The 24,870-nt window shown below is 37.4% G+C and overlaps 1 protein-coding gene across 8 annotated transcripts in view; it reads right to left on the bottom strand.

Moving 5' to 3' along the window:
• Positions 1–24,870, bottom strand: part of pou2f2a (POU class 2 homeobox 2a) — a 141,763-nt gene that overhangs the window by 15,364 nt on the left and 101,529 nt on the right. For 3 of the 8 annotated variants that reach the window (XM_055163419.1, XM_055163418.1, XM_055163417.1), the window contains exons 2-11: positions 9,306–9,371; positions 9,130–9,164; positions 7,506–7,562; positions 6,534–6,656; positions 5,319–5,424; positions 5,145–5,236; positions 4,694–4,852; positions 3,844–3,985; positions 3,012–3,160; positions 1,159–1,356 (exon numbers count right to left, since the gene is read on the bottom strand). In XM_055163419.1, the coding sequence (XP_055019394.1) occupies positions 1,159–1,356; positions 3,012–3,160; positions 3,844–3,985; positions 4,694–4,852; positions 5,145–5,236; positions 5,319–5,424; positions 6,534–6,656; positions 7,506–7,562; positions 9,130–9,164; positions 9,306–9,371 (1,127 nt within the window). Of the gene's footprint in view, positions 1–1,158; positions 1,360–3,011; positions 3,161–3,843; positions 3,986–4,693; positions 4,853–5,144; positions 5,237–5,318; positions 5,425–6,533; positions 6,657–7,505; positions 7,563–9,111; positions 9,165–9,305; positions 9,372–24,870 lie in introns of all 8 variants that reach the window. The other 5 variants (XM_055163413.1, XM_055163412.1, XM_055163416.1 and 2 more) reach the window with 3 other exon arrangements.

Here is a 24,870-nt window from a genome sequence, read left to right as displayed (position 1 = left end):
GGCAAACTTTTTGACGCATGGGCCACAAAGGGTTTTAAAATTTGACGGAAGGGTCGAACTAGGAGCAGATGGATGGACTCTTTGGTAATCCACGTTATTAAATTATTATTAAAAGATTAAAAAGATTAAAGGGCCGTAGTTTGCCCACCCCTGTTTTAAATCCTTAATATTTAATAAAGCAGTGTTTCCTTCTTCCGTCCATCTGCATGTAGGTCTGCAATATTCAATTCTGACACATGCTGAAATGTTAAGACATGTTTTGTATAATTTAAAATCTTTATGTAATGATTTTATTGACTATTTTGTTCCAGTATTGCTGGTTCAATTGAATGTTGAAAAGAAAACGAAACGGGCTACATTTTCATGTCCAAATAGGCGACTTATGGATCCTTTTATTGCTGCTTCAGTGACTGTTTTTCATTGTTTAAAACTTGAGTACCGTATTTTTTGCACTATTAGGCGCTCTGGATTATAAAGCGCACTGTCATTAAATGGTCTATCTTTGAACTTTTTTTACAAATAAACCGCACCGGACTTTAAACAAAACACAACAGTTGGATGGGTCAGTGGGACTACGTTTGGCATGTTCACGGTGACTCTGGGCTTTGGTCAGTTGTGGCATGTAGGGAGGGTGTTGTCTGGGACCACTGGATTGTCGGCGTGTTCGCAGTGACTCAGTTGTTCAGTCGTGTCTAGAAGTGGCACATTGCACTCGCTTTTTCGGTTCGTCCCTCCGTTCCGTTCCTCGTCCGCGTGGAGCGATGAGTGTGTCTGCGAGTGTTTTTCGTTGCGCGGTCCCTGTCTGCTCCGTGCGTGTTTGCGTGCGCTGCTGCTGGTGCGGCTTTGTAGTTTACTGAAGTCGTGCTGGGACACCCGAGTGGATTCGTGTATAAGGCGCGCTGGATTGCGGTCATTTTTTGATGGGGTTGGAGGCTTAAGAGTGCGTCTAATAGCCCGGAAAATACGGTAATACTAATTCAGAGAGACGCGATCACTCAGTCAACAATAAAATATGTTCAATAATGGTCAAATCCAGCTTTATTTTGTGATTTAATTATGAATAATGTCTATTAACTTGGGTTGCGAAGGTTTGTGACTTTTAAAATATGGGAAACAGTGTAATAAAGTATAATCTGGGGTGTTTATAGCGTTGTTTACCATGTGAGGGCTGTAGCAGGGGGTCTTGTGCGAGCTGGGGGCGGTGGGCGGCTGGCTGGGCAGAGGGGGCGTGGCGCTGCTCGGGTTGATGCGTTTCTCTTTCTGCCTCCTGTTACAGAACCAGACCCGGATCACCTCCTTCTCCATGTTGAGCTGTTCTGCGATCAGTAGGATTTCCTCTGACGTGGGCTTCTGGTTCTGCTGGTACAAGGCAAGAACAAAGGGCGACTTCACAACCTGGACTTTACCATTTCAATCAGAAAAATACTAGATTACACAATGCACCTTTATAATATTCAAGGTTTAAACTTGCATTGTGTAACTTCTCTGGTGGAAAGTGTGTCATCAGATTTTCTTTTTTCTTTTTCTTTTTTCCGTGGAGATGTTATTGCTTTAATTAAAATGTTCCACAGTGGCATTGGACGTATTTACCTCTCATTTATTCAATAACAAGCATTTTAGTTGCTTAAAAAAACATGATCTGACGTGTAATTTGGCTTGGCGGTGTCACGGTTTTTTTGTCTTCATGCGGTTAAGTTTCATGCAATTCTGGACAAAGCAACATCATCTCCATGGAGACGAGGAGGTAAAGGATCCAGCACTAGAAATGTTACACGGTGCACCTTTATTAATGATAATGGATTAGTTCATTTAAAGGTGCACTGCGGAACTTATGGTACTGGTTTCAGGTAAATGATTCCTTCCTGATTTGAAGGATTTTGGCAGCCCCATTCAAAAATAATAACAGTAATAATAAAAAAAAAAAAAACAATTAAACTAATATGCAAATTAAAGTGTTACGTATTCTAAAGTGTTTTGACAGGCCCAGTTACTTGTCTTCATGGAGATGTTATTGCTTTACCTCCAGTACTGCCAAGAAAAGTTACACAGTGCTCCTTTATTAATGATAATGGATTTGTTCATCTAAAGGTGCACTGCCAAACTATGGTTTCAGGCAAATGATTCTTTCCAGATTTGAAGGATTTTGGAAGCCCCATTAAAAAAAAAAAGATATTAAATGTTATTATATTATATATTTGTTTACTCCTTTTGAGGACCTCAGTTACGTACAGAAATCACTGTTCATTTACTGCAATGTATGGAAAATTATGCTAAATAAATAAATAACTACATAAATAACTACATAAATAAATAAATACATAAATACATAAAAAATATAAATACATAAATAAAACCCATGATTACTATATGAAGAAAAAAAAAAAAAAAAAAACTAAAAAAATATATATATTATATATTTTTTCACTTCTACATACTCCTTTTGAGGGCCTCAGCTATGTACTAAAATCACAAAGCTTTTACTGCAATGTACGGAAAATGTGGTTCAATTAAATAAATAAATTAATTAATTAATTAATTTAAAAAAAAAACATGATTACTAGAGGCACAAAAAAAAAAAAAAAAAGATATTAAATGATATTATATTATATATTTTTTTCACTTCTACATACTCCTTTTGAGGGCCTCAACTATGTACTCAAATCACAAAGCATTTACTTACAAAAAAAAAAAAAAAAATCAAAAATTTCGTCTTTAATAGATAATGAGTCTTGATATTTTTGAATGTTTTTCCCCTTTCAACCAAAAATCACCAATACTTTTTAATGAACATGGTCTGACTTGTGGCGCACAGTGTCACTAGTACTTTTTGCAACCTGCCCCAGGACGACTGTGGCTACAAATGTTACACTAGTTATAGAATTGAAAGAATAATCCAATATTTCATTATCACATTAATTATAAGAACCCCCTCTGCAAAAAAGCACCTGTCTACTGTGTAGAATAGGCTTAAACCTTATAGTGACAGAGTTGTGTATTGTGCATTGTCTCACGGTCATGAAGGAGCGCTCCAGGGCCACGCGCACGTTGGTCTCGATGCTGGTTCTTTTCTTCCGGCGCCGCCCCGGGACCCCCTCGAAGCCCAGGGAGGGGGACGACAGAGAGCTGGGGCTGGGGAGGGTGCTGTCGATGGACATGGTCTCTGCACGACACAAAGAGAAAGTATTCAAGAACGACGACTGGATACTGAGATCAATATTTCCATTTTTGATTACAGGTTAGTCCAATGAATTTACAGCTAAAATATTTCAAGGAATAAAACAAAGCTAAATGAAAAATACACTGAGAAGATAAGTATTAAAAAAAGAATCCTAAGATCATTTTTAGTCAGAGTGTAGATAGATTTTAAGCTCTATAAAAAATATCTCTGTAGCTGCTTTTTGTCCTGTTTTGGTCCTATTCTAGTCCAAGTTTAGTCCAGGTTTAGTTCTTGGTTTAGTCCCAAGTTTAGGAAGGTATGTTTGCAAGTGTAATCAGTCAAAAAAATATCAAAAACTTACGATATTATTATTATTATATTATTATATTATTATTATTAATTATTAATTAATAATAATAATAATAATAATAATAATAATAATAATAATATTTTATTTATTTATCTATTTTTTTAATTAATTTTTTACTTTTTTTTTTTTTTTTTTTAACTAGCATAGTTCCACTGAGATTAAGAATTTCTTTTTTCAGAATGGCCCTTGACTAACCGCTTTGGTACTGTGCTGCCCAATTGCATCAGCTAATATTATGAAAGCAGTAATTTCCCAATACACTGTTTACACTGTACAAATAAAAAGCAGCATATCTTCATCATTAGTCACATCTCACCTGCATCATTAAGCCACTTCTCGAGAAGAGGCTTGAGTTTGCACATGTTTTTAAAGCTCAGGTTCAGGGCCTCGAAGCGGGAGATGGTGGTCTGACTGAAGTCGTTGCCGTACAGTTTCCCCATGGCCAAACCCACATCGCCCTGCGCACACACAGCGTTACAATCATATTTAAAAAAGCACTAGACAGTCTTTTAGGTCTAAACCTGCATAATAATAATGAAAAGGTCAATTGACTTCCTTCTAAAAACCACAGAAGTGATACAGTCAGCCTTTTCATAGTGGCATTTAAACAGCCCGTACAGTATTACACTTTTTTCACATCTGTGTTATAATCCTGTTTCCTCATCACAAACATACCTGGAGTTTTGTTTCGTTCACACGTTTAACACACAAACCCTGCAAATTTAAGCTCTGTTCCACTGTGTTTTTAAACTTCACACACCTTCACTAGAATCATTTGGATAATTTCAGCGCTCAAACTGCACATTTCTAGTAGCTATGAACTTGAAAAACTACCGCTTTGGTGGAGCAGAGCATTTTGAGCTTTGGAGATGGAAACAGAATAATTATAATGGTTACTCAAACATGTGTGAGTGAAACAAAATAACTTCCGGTATGTTTGAGGTAGCAACATTATAACATGGCTTAAAGTTCACAAGAGCATTTTCTGAACACTGAAGAATGCATGACTGTACTGAATTACTCAAACATGCATCAATGGATCGAAATATAACTCGAGAGGGAGAAGATAAAAAGCTCATGAGCTGATCTTGCATAATATACGACAATATTCAAAATCGATCAATACAAACCAAAGGAAATGAGAGACGAGTGTGCGGAGTGCTTACCTGTGTGAAGCCCAGTTTAATGCGTCTTTGTTTGAAAGTGCGAGCGAACTGTTCCAGCTCCTCCAGGTCGCTGGGCTCCTCGGGGTGAGAGGACACAGAGGTCACGGAGGTCACGGAAGTCATGCCCCCCACACTCACCTCTGCGCTCTTATCTCGCTGCTGCACAGATACAAAGGGAAGGGAAATGTTTGAGGTGTTGATACAAATTTTCTTGGCTCCAGATCACAGTTTCATCACATGTACTGTGTGTATTTTTTATTGCTTTGAAGAGGTAAATAAAGCCGGCTCCTTCAGAAAGTTCACACAAGGAGTGGCTACGGGAAAGTGTTTGAGCACAGAACTGCATTAAACAGATTCTAAAATTATCCTCACAGAGATCAGATCACAATTAGATTTATTTCATCATATTGCTCATTCGTACTTAGCAGAATCATCAATCAATGCCTCGTACCTGTGCTTGCAGGCCCATCCTGCTGGGAGCAGACAGCAGACTCCCCTGGTTTTGCTGAGGTAGCGGAATAAGATTTGGTGTCGACAGGAGTCCTGGTAAAAAGCCAAAACAAATCATTACAAAACTGAACAGTGACCAGTTTTGTTTTCACTCAGTGTTGGTGTGAGCACTTACCTTGCTGTCCCTGCTGGGCCTGTGGAAGGAGGAACTGGGCTGGAGGGGGGAGCGGGTGCCCGGGCAGAAGCACCAACTGTTGGAGCTGCAGCAGCTGCTGGATGTCCTGCTCAAGCAGAGGAACACAGTGAGGAGAGTATTACAGACGGTGTCACACAGAGGGGGACGTGGCGGGAGATGAGATGAGGGAGACTGCTACATGCTAAGAGCAGGAGGAGAGTCCATGCAGGAGAGACAGTGGCTGGAGTCATGCAGAAGAGAGAGGCGGCTGCAGCCTGTACCTGTGCTGTGAGCTGGATGGGCTGGGACAGAGCGAGCTGAGGGGCCACAGACACACTTTGGGGGGTCTGCTCCTGTGGCCCGGCCCCCTGGCCCTGCCCTTGTCCCGCCTGCTGCTGCTGCTGAGCTTGCTGATTGGCTGCGGCCGCGGCCTGAGCCTGCTGATTGGCCTGAGCGGCGGTGTGTGCGGCGTGGGCTGCGTGCGCCGCACTCGACTGTTGGACGGCCGCAGCCAGGAGCTGAGCCTGGGCCTGCTGCAGCAACAGCTGCTGCTGAGCGGGGAGTAAAGCTGTGAGCTGAGCGGAGGAGAATAGGAGAGGAGCCAGGGGTTAGGGAAGAGAAAACCACCATAGATATAAGCCAAAGAGAGAGAGAGAGAGTAGAGACACAGGAGAAGAGCGAAGAGTTAGAAAGGGAAAGAGAGAAGAGGACCACCAGATATAAGGCAAAGACAGAGAAAGAGCAGAGGAGAGCAGGAAGAGTTATGCTGTGTTCAGACCGCTGGGTCAAAATCAAAACGCCTCTAGTTGGACATTTAAGGGCAGGTGCTTGACCTTGGTCGATGGGCAGAAGAATTCATCAAAAGTTAAAAAAAAATTAACTCAGGAAACATTCAACCAGCCTTGATGTGTGTCCCCCACAGACTTTGCATGTAAACCCCACCCTCCTGATGCCACGATCTGAACGCTTCATTAGATACAGCCCAGAGAGAAAGAGAGAAGAGAGAGCAGAAGAGAAGAAGAAGAAGAGAAACAAAGAGAAGAGGAGCACCAGATACAAAGAGAGAGAGAGTGTGTAGACACAGAGACCTGACCCAGAGTTCACCAGGCCATGAGACAAAAGACCCCACAAACGCAAAGTGCAAAAGAGTCCCACCCTGTATACACAACAAACACACACACACACACACACACACACACACACACACACACTCACCCCTGCGAGCTGGGAGCCCGTGAGCATGAGCTGGGTGTGCTGCTGCAGGGCGGTCTGGGAGGGGGTCGGGCCGTGGGAGGGGGGGAGGGCGGGGGACATGTCTCCACACTCCTCCATCTTAGTCTGAAAACACAAATCGAGAATTAAATCAACAACACTGAAATACATTAAAGCCATATTACATAACAAAACGAGTGACGTGACGTAATGAAACCGTTTTGTGATAATTTTGCCAGATTATGCCATAAAAACACATGTATTATTGTAAAAAAAAAGCACTATAAAACGCATGTTTCCGTTTTTTTTGTCAATGGAAATTCCATAAAATAAACTGCTTGTACTTTTTTAAATTTAACTATTTTTTTGGTTGTTTTTTGACCTTTTGATATGAAAACAATACGCTTTCCTCCTCAGTTTCCACTCTATCAACACACCATCATTATGCTAACGTTATTCACCTTAGACCACAACCCACACACAGACAACGCAGACGTCTCTATTATATTACCTGCTCTTTTAAGGTCATGATTCTTTGCGGTAACTGCTCTAGCCTAGTCTAAAGAGCCTCTTAAACTGATCTCCTGACAGATCTCTGGCTCTCCGTGTCAGTTGAGTGGCAGTCGCGGAGCCAGTGCCAAGATCAGCTTGTTTGGACTGGAGTCGGGGCCCTCGCCCGGCTCCGATTTGCATATCTCCATCGGTATGCAAATCGAAGCAGTCCCCCGAGCCCTCGCGCTTGATTCTGAATGGGAGACGAGCACCCACGGGACCCTCCCCGTCTCAGTCTGTTTACGTTAATGATTGGGAGGAGAAGCCGCACATTATGAAGCCCTCCAACGGATCTGACAAAGAGTTAAGCGGGGCCATTGAGCGCGCACAAAGCAAGGCTGGTATTAAAAGTTATAGAGTGATCAGGAGACAAAAGGAGCGGAAAACAAAAGGGGAGACGTATGCGCTCAGACACGCACTCACCTTAGAGCTGCTCAGGGGCGGGGATAGGGGGAACGGGTTCACTTTCATCGACTGAGCCTGGACAAGAAAAGAAAATAAGAAATACAAATTCAAAGTTTCTACACAGTTCCCAGTGTAATATTATCATGTTAAAGTTTCATTATGTAACGTCTGGGCTCCGTCACAGTAAATTTGCATGTCTTGTATTCATTTACAGGTGTTTTTATTAAGTGGCGCTTGTTTGTTGCCATAGATACGGATATGTTTCTTTTACCTAGTTTCATTTCAACACTTTATCTTATTTTTATTCATTATTCAGGATTTTTTTAAAAATTTTTTATGTTTATTAGGCTGGAAAAAAAAAACAATATCTCGGTAAGTTAAAATGACTTAAATTAATAATATTTTAATTTATTTGAGTCCATTCAACTTGACAAGTAAAATTATCTACTAATGGAATAAGTGTGTTTTTTTTTTTTTTATTATTTTTTTATTATTTTAAGTTTTTTCTATTTTATTTTATTTATATATTTTTAATTTTATTATTATTATTATTTATTTATTTTTTTAAGTGTAGCAAGATGTATTTTCATATTTTACATACAAAAGTCTTATTCCACTGGCAGATAATTTTACTTGGCAAGTGCATTTTTTTTTTCTTAATTTTCTTAATTCACGTCATCTTAACTTGACTAGATTTAGTTTTTTGCAGTGTGGAATAAAAATAAATCATAATTAAAGCTGCATTGTGTAACTTTTCAAATGGAGTGTCCGTCAACTGCTTTTCTCCATGGAGTTGTTATTACTTTGTCTGGAATGTTTCAGAGTATGGCATTAACCTTTCTAATCTTCATGGAAACCAAACCAGACCAAGTTACAAGTCAGATCTGTGGAGAGGCGACCCCACACAGTCAGAATACCCATTTTTTTTAAAAGTATTTTCAAGCTATAAAACCACCTGTAATTGAAAATATTGTTCATAAAATATCCTTTAATATCCATAAAAACAAGCAGGTGACAAACTCTCAACCGGAAAAGTTACACAATGTAGCTTTAAGTGTCCAAGTACAAGTGTATTTGAAGACAAAAATTTTTAACATAAAAAACAACAACGTCTAGCAACTGCGATGATGTAATAAAACTGTCTGTAATGTACACTCGCGATTAAATCTTGTAAAGTTAATTTTATGCAAGAACGTGCTATCCTGTTGATTTAATTCCTGATTTACAGTTACAGCGATTTAAATTCCTCCATAACTTTTACAGTCGCTCGAGGGAATCCGTTTTGGCGAAACATGTCCATGTGTGACACGTATGACAGAATGACATACGGCTTTTTTTGCACCAACAGGGCAAGTCTGAACAAGATCTGAACCCGGACTAGGCACGGATCGATCCAAGTCTAATCAAGGTTTAAAGATGTACCTAATATTTTGTCATGGTTTGATAGTAACAGAACTAAAACTGGACTAAACTACGAGGTCTAAAATTGGACTAAACCACATCAGAAATCTGAGTTGAAAACCTTGACATAACTTGACACGTGAAGATGAATGCTAAAGTGTGAATAAAGCCAACGCAATTCTAATGTATGCAAATGATGCCGAGAAACCCGCGTTAAACTCACACTATAACATGGCTGTACCTGGTGATTCGATTCAGGTCCGTTCCGCTCTGAGTCTGCGTGGGAGGAAGAGGAAAAAGTGACAATTTGAGACAAAACAGAGCCAAATGCCATGGCTGTGACAAAAGCATGTGACAAAAACATGCTAAAGTCATGTGTTTGTGAGAGACGTGCGCCGTGGGTGGACCTGTCCTCACCTGTGCTCTCCAGCGGCGAGTCGGCCCCCATTTTCTCCACCTCCACTGGCTTTGACATCCTGATATCTGCGAGACACAACACACAGTCAGGTTAGGGCTTTTGTGCAGCTCAAAGTCAGTCAGTCACAGTAACACGTGTAATACTTTTGAAAATACACACAATAAATGATACAACTGAAACTAATTTATGCCACCGACATAACAAACCAGTGAAAGTGAGGTTTGGTTAAAGCCAAATAGAGATCTTTTTCATATCTACAGAGGTGTCTCATCTGAGAGGTTAAGCAGCCTGTTTCTCTGGAGAAAAATGTGAGAAGCTGGAGAAATAAGTCATCTGCTCTGGTCTTAAACAATGTTCAAAATGGTCTAGGAGAAAAATGAGATTTTATTGAGATTTCCACTGTGGATTTTCTTTCCTCTGGGTATATAATAATTCTAAATGAACTATAGGAGTAAAAAATGAATAAATAAAAAGTAAAATAAAATAAAAGAAATAATAATAAAATAAAATAAAATAAAATAAAATTAAATTAAATTAAAATAAAATACATTTAAAAAGAGCAGAATGAAACACTTGAAGAAACTGCATATAAAATTTTGCTTTTAAATTTTGTCACAGTGTCACAAAAATTACCTCATTTACAAGGTTAACTCCTTAACACCTGAATTTATCACAGAAGTATATTAAAAAAAAAAAAAAAAAAAAAAAAGTTTTGTGTGTGTTTTTGCCTTTAAATAGATGGTAAATTTAATTTGACTATAGCAAAAAAATAAATAAATAGAAATCTGTAGAGCTGGGTATTATTAAGAAGTTGCCGATACGATACATATCTCGATACAGTGCACTTTCGATTCAATACGATATATTTCGATATGGTTCAATAAAGAATAAAGCCTAAATCATGACTGTGATACTAAAAGTCTTTGTTAAACCACTTCTTGTGCAAAGTTCATATGAAACACAAACATTTTAATCATCAAAACAGTTAAAAAAAAAGTCAAACGTGTCGCATAAAAGTTTCCTTCCTTTCCTCCAAACAAGCAACAAAACTGTAGCACTGTAACAAAATAATTTAGTAAAATATACCAAAAATACTCTTGACAATATATCGATATTTAAATATTTGTGCACACCCCTAGAAATTAGAATATGTTGCCAATTTGCGACAATTAGAAACAAGTGCTTGCCAAAGGTTTCGAGGAACGCAGCTGCAATCTAAGCTTATATCTTGATCCAAACTTGTCGCATATTCGTGACAGTCGGCGTTAAGTTCAGGTCTTAACACATTTCAGATACAGCGTTTATTGATGATCGTAATCTAGATTTATTCTTGTTTACATGGACATGATTCGGTGTTTTGCTTCTCAAGACGATTTAAAATGAGCCTCACATTCTTCTGAGTCTTCCAATTGCGGTTGCCAGTTCCAATGCTGAAATCCAGTAAGTTTAAACCTAAAACGCCTCTCTCTGATCTGAACGGTCACCACCTAAAGCCCGGCAACAATGAATTAGTGCTAGTGCAGCCTCTGAAGCTCGAGGGAGGGAATTCTGGAGGTTCGGAGGTTTTACATGAAGCCTGAGAATTAAAACAAAACAAAACAAAAAAAGTATCTGCAAGTTCTGGCACTGGAAACAGGTTGAGATGTGACTGTAGTACATTTTTTAAACCGTAAAAGTGCAAGTTACATACAGCTTGTGTAGTTATCAACGCATAGAAGTTTTGTGTTCGACGCCCTACGCTTCAAAAGAAAAATTACAAAAAGATGTGCAAAGAAAAAGCTCTCCAAACTGACCCCAAAGAATCATCCAGAATCATCTACCATGCACAGAACAACAAGTCGATAAAGAATTATGACGACAGACCTATTTACAATCAGACAATAACTGTACTAGAGGTGATCTGAATGGAAACGAGGTGTCCTGACTGTTGTATTTTCAGGTCAGAACACAATACGCCCACGCACTGTAAAAGGCATGTGGGAGACTCTTTCTGCTTGACTCTGTTTCATTCACACTTTCCAAATTGTGGTTGAACTTTGAGTAGGATGACCCAAGGTGTTTGCTCATGCTATATTTAACTTGAGGTCGTTCATGTAGGAGCAGCTAAAAGTGGCTCATGTGTCATTCAACAACAGTTTCTGTATCGGGGCAGTCCCTCGACGCCGGCGGCAGCCAATCAGGGACGGGTTTATTTAACTTCAAAACAACGGGTCGGCAGATGAGTTTGTGGATATGTATCAGGGATTTCGTGTTGTGTGAACTTTGTGGGAAGTTGTATGAATGAAGCAAGGTGTATGTTGTTTGTACTACTGTAAAAGTGCACTAAGGCTTGTTTCCATGGAGATTTTTGCTTGTAAACTCCCAAAGTAGAGCATTAAATTTCTGTCAAAAACAATGTACGACTTTCCATATTGTCCCCAAACATCTTAAATCAAATAAATGAAGTAAAAGTTATTACTACTTCAAAAGAGTAAGACTTAAAGGTGCAATGTGTAACTTTTTCTAGTGGAGGATCCAACACCTGCTTGTCTCCATGGAGATGTTATTGATTGGCCTGGAATATTCCACAGTACGGCATTAAATATACAGTATCTATCTTCATGGAGTGACACCATCAGAGTCTAGTTACAGATAAAATCTTGTAAATAGAGAAGATTTTGTCTAAGTCTAAGTAGTAGCAGTAGTAGTAGTAGTAGTAGTAGTAGTAGTAGTAGTAGTAGTAGTAGTAGTAGTAGTAGTAGTAGTAGTAGTAGCTAAATTACAAATAACAAATGACAAAAACTGACAAAAATATAATGTCCAATCTCATATCAGTATTTGACATAAAAATCTTTCACTCCAAAAGTCTCTAAAGGATCAGTATGTAACTTTTTTCAGGTGGTCTCTATGGAGATGTTATTGCTTGGTCTGGAATATTCCACAGTACGGCATTAAACATACAGTATCTATCTTCATGGAGTGACACAATCAGAGTCTAGTTACAGATAAAATTTTGTAACTAGACAAGATTTTTATCTAAGTCTAAGCAGCAGCTGTCATAGTAGTAGTAGTAGTAGTAGTAGTAGTAGTAGTAGTAGTAGTAGTAGTAGTAGTAGTAGTAGTAGTAGTAGTAGTAGTAGTAGTAGTAGTAGTAGCTAAATTACAAATAACAAATGACAAAAACTGACAAAAATAAAATGTCCAATCTCATATCAGTATTTGACATAAAAATCTTCTACTCCAAAACTCTCTGTAAAGGATCAGTATGTAACTTTTCAGGTGGTCTCCATGGAGATGTTACTGCTTTGCCTGAAGTGTCTCCACAGATTTTATCCATAAGTAGGCGATGATTGTGTCACTCCATAAAGATAGATACTGTATGCTTGATGCCATACTGTGGAATATTCCAGGCAAAGCAGTGACATCTCCATGGAGACCACCTGAAAAGTTACATACTGATCCTTTACAGAGAGTTTTGGAGTAAAAGATTTTTATGTCAAATACTGGTGTTAGATTGGACGTTACGCTGCTTAAGATTTTATTTTAATCAGTTTTTGTTATTTGCTTATAGAGAAAAACTGTGTTTTAATTGCAATTTAGCAAATGTACTACTACTACTACTACTACTACTACTACTACTACTACTACTACGCTACTACTACTACTGCTACTACTACTACTACTACTACTACTGCTACTACTACTACTACTACTACTACTACTGCTACTACTACTACTACTACTACTACTACTACTACTACTACTACTACTACTGCTACTACTAACTACTGCTACTACTAACTACTACTACTACTACTACTACTACTACTACTACTGCTACTACTACTACTACTACTACTACTACTACTACTGCTACTACTACTACTACTACTACTACTGCTACTACTACTACTACTACTACTACTACTACTACTACTACTACTACTACTACTACTACTACTACTACTGCTACTACTACTACTACTACTACTGCTACTACTACTACTACTACTGCTACTACTACTACTGCTACTACTACTACTACTACTACTACTACTACTGCTACTACTACTGCTACTACTACTACTACTGCTGCTACTACTACTACTACTACTACTACTGCTGCTGCTGCTACTACTACTACTACTACTACTACTACTGCTGCTGCTGCTACTACTACTACTACTATTACTACTTAAACAAACTTTATTGATCCACAATGGAAATTATTTGCACACAGCAGCTCACGCGCTACTAATACTACAACTACTACTACTACTACTGCAACTACTACTAATATTACAACAACAACGACTACTACTACTACTAGTACTGCTGCTGCTGCTACTTCTACTATTTCTACTACTACTGCTACTAATACTACTGCAACTACTGCTGCTGCTACTACTACTTCTACTATTTCTACTACTACTACTGTTACTAATACTACTGCTGCTGCTGCTGTTGCTACTACTACTACTACTACTACTACTATTACTACTTAAACAAACTTTATTGATCCACAAGGGAAATTATTTGCACACAGCAGCTCACGCGTCACAATAAAATATAATAACAAGGAATTAAAAATATAAATGGTAAAAATAAATCCTAAATATGTAGAAAAAAATATATATATAGCAAGATGAACTACTACTACTACTACTAGTACTACTACTAATTCCATAACAACTTGCACTGCTAAAATTACTCCTACTTCTACTACTACTACTATTACTACTACTCATATTTCAGAACTACTTTGACTAATACAACAACTTCCTGGAATGTTTTTTTTTTTTTTTTTATGTATAACCTAACATAATCTTTTGTAAACGTGTACTGTATTGTGTAGTTGCGTTCCTCCGCTGGACGTTGCGCGTGTGTGTACAGGGATTACTTCAGTGTGTTTTCGTAGTACTCTGATGAGGAAGATAATATCTGTGTATAATTCTCTTGTATTTGTCTGAAACCACAAGCTGTGTACTCTGTGTACTCTGTGTACTCTGAATCCACGCGAAACTCTTCTCTTTTTGGTCCTCCGTACGTACACACACACACACACACAGTCACACACACAGTCACACAACTTCCCTTTTGTGAAAACATGCAAATCCGCCCAACGACCAACTAATTATATCTGCCACCTGCATAATAAATACTCCCTCCCCCCTCCGCGTCCTGTTTGTCAGATAATAGCCCTCTCCATGTCGTTTTTTGAAGGCGTATGCCACTTTTTCATCACTACACTTGTCTCTTTTATTATGGTTTTGTGTTGCGGTGATGCGAGATTAATTGCAATTGAAAAGAAATTTTGAACGGACACAATTAGCAAATCACAAAAGTGCCGATTTGTTGAAGTTCCTTAATTTTCTGTACCAAAAATCTAACTCTACATTAAAAAAAAAAGACTACAAACTTTGAACTGAAATGTGATTTTTTTTGTCTTTTTTTATCTAATTTTTTCTACTTTAAATGTTTAAAATGTGAACTTCAAATCTATTCATAAATCTCCAAATTGTTCAGCCTTATTGCTTTGTGTAAAATGCTCCACAGTACGACATTAAACTTATCTATTTTTTTTGATTAATCTATTCTATTGCACTTTAAAAACATGCATTTTTACTGTGGACACAATTAGCAAATCACAAAAGTGGTGATTTTTTTGAAGTTCCTTAATTTTCTGTTCCAAAAATGTTACTCTACATTTAAAAAAAAACTACAAACTTTGAACTGAAATGTGATTTTTGTGTTCATTTTAGTTCATATTTCAGTCTTTTTATCGCATTTTTTCTACTTTAAATGTTTAAAATGTGAACTTCAAATTTATTCATAAATCTCCAAATTGTTCAGCCTTAGTGCTTTGTCTAAAATGCTCCACAGTACGACATTAAACTTATCTCTCTCTCTTTTTTTTTTTTTTTTTTTTTTTTTTTTGATTAATCTATTCTATTGCACTTCAAAAACAAGCATTTTTACTGTGGACACAATTAGCAAATCACAAAAGTGGTGATTTTTTAAAGTTCCTTAAATTTCTGTTCCAAAAGTCTTACTGTACATTTAAAAAAAAACTACAAACTGTGTCCTATAATGTGATTTTTGTATTAGTTTTAGTTCATATTTCAGTCTTTTTATCTCCTTTTTTCTCCTTTAAAATGTGAACTAGAGACACTTGCAAATCTTCTCTTCATAAATCTTGTCTTGCCTTATCGCTTTGTCTAAACGTATCTTTCTTTTTAATTAATCTATTCTGTTTTCTCCTTTAAGTGTTTAAAATGTGAACTTCAACCACTTGCAAAATCTTCAAAATCCATTAATCTTGTCCAAATTGTTCAGATTTATTGCATTGAAATGCTCCACAGTACGGCTTTTTTAATTAATCTATTCTATTGCGCTTCAAAAACACGCAATTTTACTGTGAGCGGGGTCGCCTCTCCACAGATTTTACCTGTAACTTGGACTTAGCGGCGTCACCAGTAACTTAAAAGCTACACTGCGGGACATTTCGGGTAAACCGAACCACAAACATGATGAAGTGTCCCTCAGAAAAAAAGCTCCAAAGTGCAGATTCAAACCAAAAATGAAACAAAAATGAGGGGGACTTTTAAGAAGAGAGTGGTGGTCAAGCTTAAGTTTGACCAGCGGGGGGCAGTAGATGCAAACAAAGACGACAAAACACTGACCACAAAATCCCTCCTCAAACTGCAGTGAACAAAGCAACAGCAATTTTGACTTAAAGCTCCTTTTTTCTTACACAAAACTGACTCTTGTGAGTTTTTAGACATGTTATAATGTTGTAACCTCCTCAAAAACAGACCTGGAGTTGTGTTTTGTTTCGTTTACACACGTTTGAGTAACACTTTATTATTAGTCTGTTTACATCTCCAAACCTCAAAATGCTCTGTTCCACGTTGTGATGTCACGAAGCGGTAGTTTTCAAGTGAGGAACTACCTTTTACTTTGAGTTCGGTAGCGATATTTGAGATTTTTTGTTTGTAAATCGTCTCTGAGTGTCCAAAAAATCGCTATATAAGTCTGATGTTTTATTATTATTTTTTTTTATTAGATTAGCAATTCCAGGGCTGAAATCTGAATGATTCTAGTCAAGTTTAACACCTGAAACACAACTCCAGGTATGTTTATGATCAGGAAACAACATTAATTTAAAGTATTGATGTCTGCCATTTACTATTCATGTCTTAAGTAATGATCACTTATTGTTACAGGGAAGTTTGTGGCCAATCATGTAATTATAACCTTCAAACTATTGTTGTAAAATAAAAACAACATTGACTAGAGTGATTTAAGGTCATCGTAAAAAAAAAAATAGCCCATGCAGGTGTTGTTTTAGTGACAAAAAATCTAAATATCTCAACTCCTGAGGGTCCTAAAGTGTTTAAAATCAGCTCATAAAGGACCAATATTACGCCATTTTCTGATCTATGTTATAAAGATGTTTCCTCGTCGCAAACAAACCCAGAGTTGTGTTTTGTTTCATTCCCGCTTAACACAAAAAACCTGCACATTTACGCCGATTTCTTCTCTCAAACTAAAAAAACTCTGTTCCACCTTGTGATGTCATGTGGTCATACAGGAAGTGCTCCGCTAAACGAGCTAAGCGAGGTCAAAATAAACACATCATCTCCTGTGATTAATTTGAATATCATACATGACACCACATCAGAGTATTAATTATAAAACCTGCTCCAGTTTGGAAACACCCATAACGACACCTGAACGCATTATTAAAGTAGATAATATCGCCATGGCAACAATTACACAACACTTTATAAACATCAGTCAAAAGAGACATGCTAATTATTCAAATTTACGATCCACAGCGGGATTAAATACTGAAAATACTTTTAGCGAAACTGATCTCACGGTCTTTAATGGATTATGTTTTACAATAGGGCTGCACAATTTGGGATTTATTTTCTTTATTTTCTTTTATTTATTTTTATTTTTTTAAATGTAATAAAATTTTATATTTAAATTAAATTTTATTTATTTTTATTTTTTATTTATTTATTTGTGTGTGATTACATTTCCATTTTATTTATTTATTTATTTATTTTTTATGTTCATGAGCATAAACTGTGTAATGGGGACTTGATCCAGTCATCAAATGAAGCTCAAGGGCTGAATTTAGATCCAGGTCTATTTTAGGAATTTAATTTTGAAAATAAAAACACAGGATGCCTTTTTTTAGACGGTGATTTTTTGGGGCTTAAAAACGCAAAAATCTGAAACCACGCTCCAGAGTGGAAAAGTTGAATACACTCCGCCGTAGCGTTTCCGTCTACACTGCCCAAGACCCAAAACTCTGGTCAGATCTGCTCCCGTCATGTACACGTTTACGTCACATACAACAAACCTGTCGGATGGCATGCATACCAATCGAATTCCACACATTTTTGCGTCACCGTATGCACGCAGATTTCCTAAACGCGGAATAAAAAATGAAGACACAACACCATTTTGCATCTTCTGTTCCGACCGTCATCATATAAACGTCGCCTAAGACCAAAACGACGGGACTGACAGCAGCAGATAGAGATATTTGTGACATTTTTTCAATACAAAGTGAACTGGAGCCAGAACCGATGGAGCCGGAAGCGCACCCATGCTCACTTTCTATTCCATTTATAAATACAGTCAATGGTTCGGAGTTTAAACTTTATTTTTTTTACAACACTGACAAAAAGACTGAAATATTAATACAAGAATCACACTTCGGAACTTTTTTAATGATATTTTTATAATATTTTTTCATTGCAATTCAGTAAAACTCATATTCTTCGTTCTGTTGTCCACACTTTCTACAGTGCAACCTCGTTTGAACCCGTATTCAAATCTGCCAAATAAGCACATTTCGGTCTTATTTTATCAACTGACCGAATAGTTTCTGTCAAAAACTTGGACTTCTGTAAAATTATTATTCAATTTGCAGATTTCTTCCTTTTTTTTGAGTCTTTTTTAGTGGTTTTGTATATCTTCCCATATTTCATCCCATACCGGCTTTTTCGGTTGGCCTAAATATAAGTGAAGTCGGCTGCCCGCTGTTGCCCAATATCACGAAAAACCCGCAGAATTTACAACAGTTTCACTCAGTATTTTAAGTTGTGCTGACACTGACGATTTGTGGTGTTTTACCTAATACCAAAATATTGTTCGGTTTTTTGAATAGAAAGTGAAGGAGGATGAGTCAGTGCAGTGCAAACCACAGCTGGAACATTTGATCGATCATTCAAATAGGGTTAAAAAGGCCAATCTTTTTTTTTTTTTCCTTTTTTTAGACGGTGATGGCGTTTTGGGGCTTAAAAACGCAAAAATCTGAAACCACGCTCCAGAGTGGAAAGTGGAAATACGCTCCGCCGTTAGCGTTTCCGTCTACACTGCCCAAGACCCAAAACTCTTTGTCAGATCTGCTCCCGTCATGTACACGTTTACGTCACATACAAAAACCTGTCGGATGGCATGCATACCAATCGAATTCCACACATTTTTTGCGTCACCATGTGCACGCAGATTTTCCTAAACGCGGAATAAAAAACGAAGACACAACACCATTTTGATCTTCTGTTCCGACCGTCATCATATAAACGTCGCCTTAAGACCAAAACGACGGGACTGACAGCAGCAGATAGAGATATTTGTGACATTTTTTCAATACAAGTGAACTGGAGCCAGAACCGATGGAGCCGGAAGCGCACCCATGCTCACTTTCTATTCCATTTATAAATACAGTCAATGGTTCGGAGTTTAAACTTTATTTTTTTTTACAACACTGACAAAAAGACTGAAATATTAATACAAGAATCACACTTCGGAACACTTTTTTAATGATATTTTTATAATATTTTGTTCATTGCAATTCATATTTTCATTCAAACCTTTAGTAAAACTCATATTCTTCGTTCTGTTGTCCACACTTTCTACAGTGCAACCTCGTTTGAACCCGTATTCAAATCTGCCAAATAAGCACATTTCGGTCTTATTTTATCAACTGACCGAATAGTTTCTGTCAAAAACTTGGACTTCTGTAAAATTATTATTCAATTTGCAGATTTCTTCCTTTTTTTTTTGAGTCTTTTTTAGTGGTTTTGTATCTTCCCATATTTCATCCCATACCGGCTTTTTCGGTTGGCCTAAATATAAGTGAAGTCGGCTGCCCGCTGTTGCCCAATATCACGAAAAACCCGCAGAATTTACAACAGTTTCACTCAGTATTTTAAGTTGTGCTGACACTGACGATTTGTGGTGTTTTACCTAATACCAAAATATTGTTCGGTTTTTTGAATAGAAAGTGAAGGAGGATGAGTCAGTGCAGTGCAAACCACAGCTGGAACATTTGATCGATCATTCAAATAGGGTTAAAAAGGCCAATCTTTTTTCCTTTTTTTCTTCTATTTTTACACTTTTTTTTTGTTTTTTAGTGTCAAAAGAGAGTTAATTTTGCTTTACCTGTGGCGCGTTTCACAGTCTGGCTTCACGCGTATCCACGGAGACGAGCAAACGACGCCGCTAAGTCAAGTTACGAGTCAGATCTGCGGAGAGGCGATCCTGCTCAAATGAAGAACGCATTTTTTTCTATGTGTTTCTGAGCGATTAAACATCTGGAATTGATCAGTATGGCTTAAAACAAATCTATGGAGGTGAGTAGGTGATGCCTCTAAGACAAGTTATAAGTCAGATCTGTGGAGAGGCGATCCTGCTCAAATAAGGAATGCATTTTTTTTATTTTTTTTTATGTGTTTCTGAGCGATTAAAGATCTGGAATTGATCAGTATGGCTTAAAACAAATCTATGGAGGTGAGCAGGTGACGCCACTAAGCCAAGTTATAAGTCAGATCTGTGGAGAGGTGATCCCGCTCACATGAAGAATGCATTTTTTGAAGTATTTCTGAGCGGTAAACGATCTGTAAGGCGCAAAACTTTAATTTCTTGGTGGCAAAACCCCAGAAACAATCAAATTAGAAATGGACTATTCTTTAGAACTGGAATTTCAACAAAATTTAGCTTTTTCTTTTTTGACTTGGACCGAAACGCAACATCGCAATACAATAACTTAACTGAAACTGAAATAAACTGAAGAACTGCTAAAATAATACAAGAAACTCACAGATTTCAGAACAAACTACAGGGTAAGGAGGTTTCATTCCTAAAAAGACTGATATTTTGCTCTTGGCGGAATAAATTCTTTTACCAGAATAATTAAGAATCGTGACATTTCAAGTAACGATTTCAGTTTACGAAACGTGCAACCCAATTTCTAACATAAACACCAGTGAAAGGTATGTGTATAGTGCTAAGAGATTCATCTAAATTGAATCAAAATTAGAATTTGAAAGGACACAAATTAGAAATCTTCTAAAATTTACCCTAATTTCCTTCAGAAACAACCAAATATCTTCGCTGTCTTCTTCTGCGTAAAGCCTGTAGTTTATCTTTAACATCTGCACAAACATGTTCTGTAAAGTGATTCTTGTATTATTTTGTATTTTTCCCAGTTCTCATGGACATGTATAAAAAAGAAAAAGAACTTTGACTAAAACCCAAGCAAAACAAATACCTAGTCTCGTATTGATGGATGGTTTGCGTGTACACAGTATGCAGCTAATGTTTTTTATAATATAGTGAGGGGACAGTATATCAGAAGGTCCCTCTCTCTGTGTCTCTCTCACTTCCCCAAGCGACTTCCCCCTTGGACCGGTTTGAACACCAAGCGCTAAACCCGACACTTACTGTCAGCCGGGCTATTAATATTAAGGCCATCATAAATGCAGCTTCTTCTTTCTCTCCATCCTTCTGTACCTGCTCGAACATCGCACTTTACTTGAAGAAAACACATTTAGTTGACTACGCCAGTTTCATTTTATCGGTTCAAAGTTGTTGTTGAGCTCATAAAAACGCGATGAAACTCAAAAATCATGACTAAAACTACAATTAAATGCAGAAAATTAAGGCATTTGTGCTTTACTTTTAAGTCTCCACTGCATTTGAGAGCAGGTATCTGAACTTTCTACACTACATTTCTGAACTGAAATGAAAAGTAAAAGTATTTTTTTAATAGTGGGACACCTGCTGAAAAGGTTGAGGGTTTATTTTGAACATTTTCATAGTTTGAGTAAATGAAAATATACAAATAAAAGCAGGAAAAATGCAGATTCAGTTGGTTCTGGTGAACAAAATTCAACGTAAATCTTTTCGAAATCACATTTGAAGCGTTATTAGATCTCAAAATCCATGCAAAATACTTCAAAATTTACTTTAATACTTTGACTTAACTAGATTTTTCATGTGACACTTTTACTTGAGTATTTTTATTGCTCTAGTATCTGTACTTTTACTTCATTAACAAAACTGAGTACTTCTTCCAGCACTGATGAAATAACACAAATAAAAGAAAATAAACGATTCCACTGTTGTTTGGTCATAGAAAGGCACAGATGAACTTACTTCCGTTGTTTTGTTGATGACTAATTATCATTTCAAATTTCATAATCTGCTTCGTCGTTTTGTTTAAGCACAAAAATCCAATATATGGTTGACCGATCATGGAAACATCTCATCACGAGTTGGGTAAAAAGGGTAAATGAACTTTTGAGTTTGGGGCAAGATAAGACTCATTATCTCATGTTAGTCATGGCTGTGATTCATGTTTTCAAATTCAGGTTTGTGGCAAAGTTGGGGCACTGAAGACCTTTCAGAAGGAAATAGTCAGTTTACTTTTTTTTTTTGTTTTGGAAATTTTTTTGTTTGTAATTTAATGAACCATTGAAATCTTAAACAAATGACATTAATTACCATCGAACGTGGAATGTCCCGCGGTAGCTTTAACCTTACATTTCACCACGGAGACGAGCGGGCGACGCCACGAAGCCACGTTACGAGTCAGATCTGCGGCGAGGCGACCCCACCGACGGCGAAAATCCATGTTTTCACGCAATTTCTGAGCAACATAAACACTTGTAATTGAATAAATGTGACGCACAACGGTGAAACATTCAAGACAGAGCAGTTTCATCGCCGTGGAGACAGGCAGGTGGCATACCCGCCTTCAGAAAAGTTACAGAGTGCATCTTTAATATAAGAAACAAATCAAAATCTATAAGAGAGTCTATAAGAATTGTTAAAAATTCAATAAAAATGTAGTTATTACAGCTTTTTGCAGTGTGTAGAATCAGATTTCTATTTCTCCAGAGCATAAAAATGTTCCTTAAAGTCCATTTTTTGAGCTGCAGTGGTTCAGAGCGGCTGTATTATCCTTCTATCTATCTATATTTTCTATCCATCATTCACCACAACTAATATTGGACAGGAAACAACAGCATGTGTGCACAGAATAGGCACTTTTAACTTTGTCTCTTTGGGGTATTTTGGGGCTGGTTAAGATGAAACTGTTTGGCCAATGGGCTCAAACGCACCCCCAAACTCCACTTCCCGATTCAGGTCACGACCCGAGTGCCGAGGGGGCTGCTGGGAATCCACAGTGGAGTTTACAGCTCAGAGACCGCTCAGGGGGGCGAGGGGTGGTCATTGAAAAACAGGCTTAATCGAAGGAATTTAATGCGATGTGGACGAAGAGGGAATGAGAAAAGATGAGAATTTGACCGTAATTTTGATGGTCGCTTAACAAATATGGATGAAAATATGCAGAAAATGTCAGTAGTATGGTCAATTTTCACTCAAGAGTTACTTCAAAAATATTATCACTCAAGTAGTAGTGGGGAAATTACTATTCAAGAGGAGTGTCTGTATTTTAAAATGCAGAAATGCAGTTTTTTTCAAAGGACCGACCACAAAATTTGAAAAAAAAAAAAAAAAAATCACCAAAAACACAGATGTTCAAATCATTTCATATCATCAACTTAAAGCTTTTGTCACTTTTCCATTTTTAGATTTACTCACAGTGGCACAAGTAACCAAAACTTTAACTTGAGCACTGCTGCGGTGTGAAATATACAAGTAGAAGTAAAAGTACGGTGTCTAAAAACTACTCCAAGAAGTACAGTTTTAAGCTACTCAAGTAAATACAACTGCACACATACTCACTTCCCACTTTTGATACTAAACGTGATAAAAACAGTATCTCAATTTGCATTTTTCTCAGATCAGTAAAGGTTAAGGTCAAGTATTGTTGCACAGAAGCGATGCAAACAGTATAAACTCATTTCTTAGCAAAACATGTAAATATAACGTAGAAAATACTGCAGTTTCAAATTGTGTAGTCATTTAGAAAAGGGTTTGAGCTCTTTTTACAGCACGTTTTAACATTTTAATGGTTCAGTTCACTGTATAGGATCACGACAAGTCACAGAATTATGAATACATAAACGTCATATATATACTTTTGCTTTTCGTACGTAATTGAATAGATAAACTGTTGATATGTCAGTTCTCTCACGTAACATGAGTCACACCATGAGTCAGTCCGAACGCCTAATTTGAACATTTGAATGTGGTCAGATGGGTGTCAACCTGGGGCTTGCGTGACCAGAGATAACGGCAGGTCATCTGATTTAATCTATACGTTCATCAATGGCATTTAGGGACCTGATTTATCGTAACGTATGCGTCACTAAGCAGGTGGTCACTGAAGAACGCCCACACTGAAACCTGGGAGGATGCTGAGGTTGTAATGATACTTTTTTTTTTTTTTTTTCTGAAACTGACTTTAAAATTGTTACATATTCTTACACGTTTTGGCAAAAAAAAAAAATAAAATAAAATAAAAAAATCACTTAAAACTTCAAACCTATTCAGCAAAGCACTTCAGCTCAAGAACTTCCCTTATTTAGACAATAAAGCTGTCTGATTAGTTTCACAGTGTATGAGTGATTATGACGATTATACAAACAGCTACAACTTACTGTACATTTATTTACATGGCTGTAAAATTGCAATTAACAGACAATACTTTTACTACTACTTCAATTATACTACTACTGATTTTATGAATATGATTATAGGCTAATAAGACAGTAAAAGGCCTAGTTATTATGAGTGAAGTACAGCTTATAGTTGGGCTTTTTGGAGAAACTTGAGACAAAATTACGCACAGATTCATTATACAGTAAATTACGCATTTTTACGCATTTTTACGCATTTTTACGCACAGCCATTTCTCTCTCCATTCCTGACGTGGGCCACAAAAGCACCTGTCCCTCCACACGTAACACGACGTGACAGCATATGGACCGGCGTATAGTGCTTGACCTTTCACTCCACCATCTCCACCGTCTATTCCACCTCTCCATCCCTCCGTCCACTACCTCTCTATCCACCCTTTTTTTCCTTTCTCCTCACCGCCTCACGCGCTCTTTGAAGTCTCCTAATTAGCTTCGTATAGACGCCGTGACATTAAGCAACACTGGCTCTCCCCCCCCCCCCCCCATTCCATACTTTCACTTTAATAACCTCTGATGTGGCACGTCGTATTTTCAGTTTTACCTGCAATACGACGAATAATAATAATAATAAAAAAAAACAACAACAACACAAATAAACAAATAAAACGCTGCACATTTTGATTACATCATTTACCAGGCCTAATGCAAATGTGATGCAACATAAATAGGC

This window comes from Boleophthalmus pectinirostris, unplaced genomic scaffold, assembly GCF_026225935.1.
Source record: "Boleophthalmus pectinirostris isolate CB_2022bp ecotype Guang Dong unplaced genomic scaffold, ASM2622593v1 HiC_scaffold_6, whole genome shotgun sequence".
Lineage (NCBI taxonomy): Eukaryota > Metazoa > Chordata > Actinopteri > Gobiiformes > Gobiidae > Boleophthalmus > Boleophthalmus pectinirostris.
This window is presented reverse-complemented; position numbering and strand designations above follow the sequence as displayed.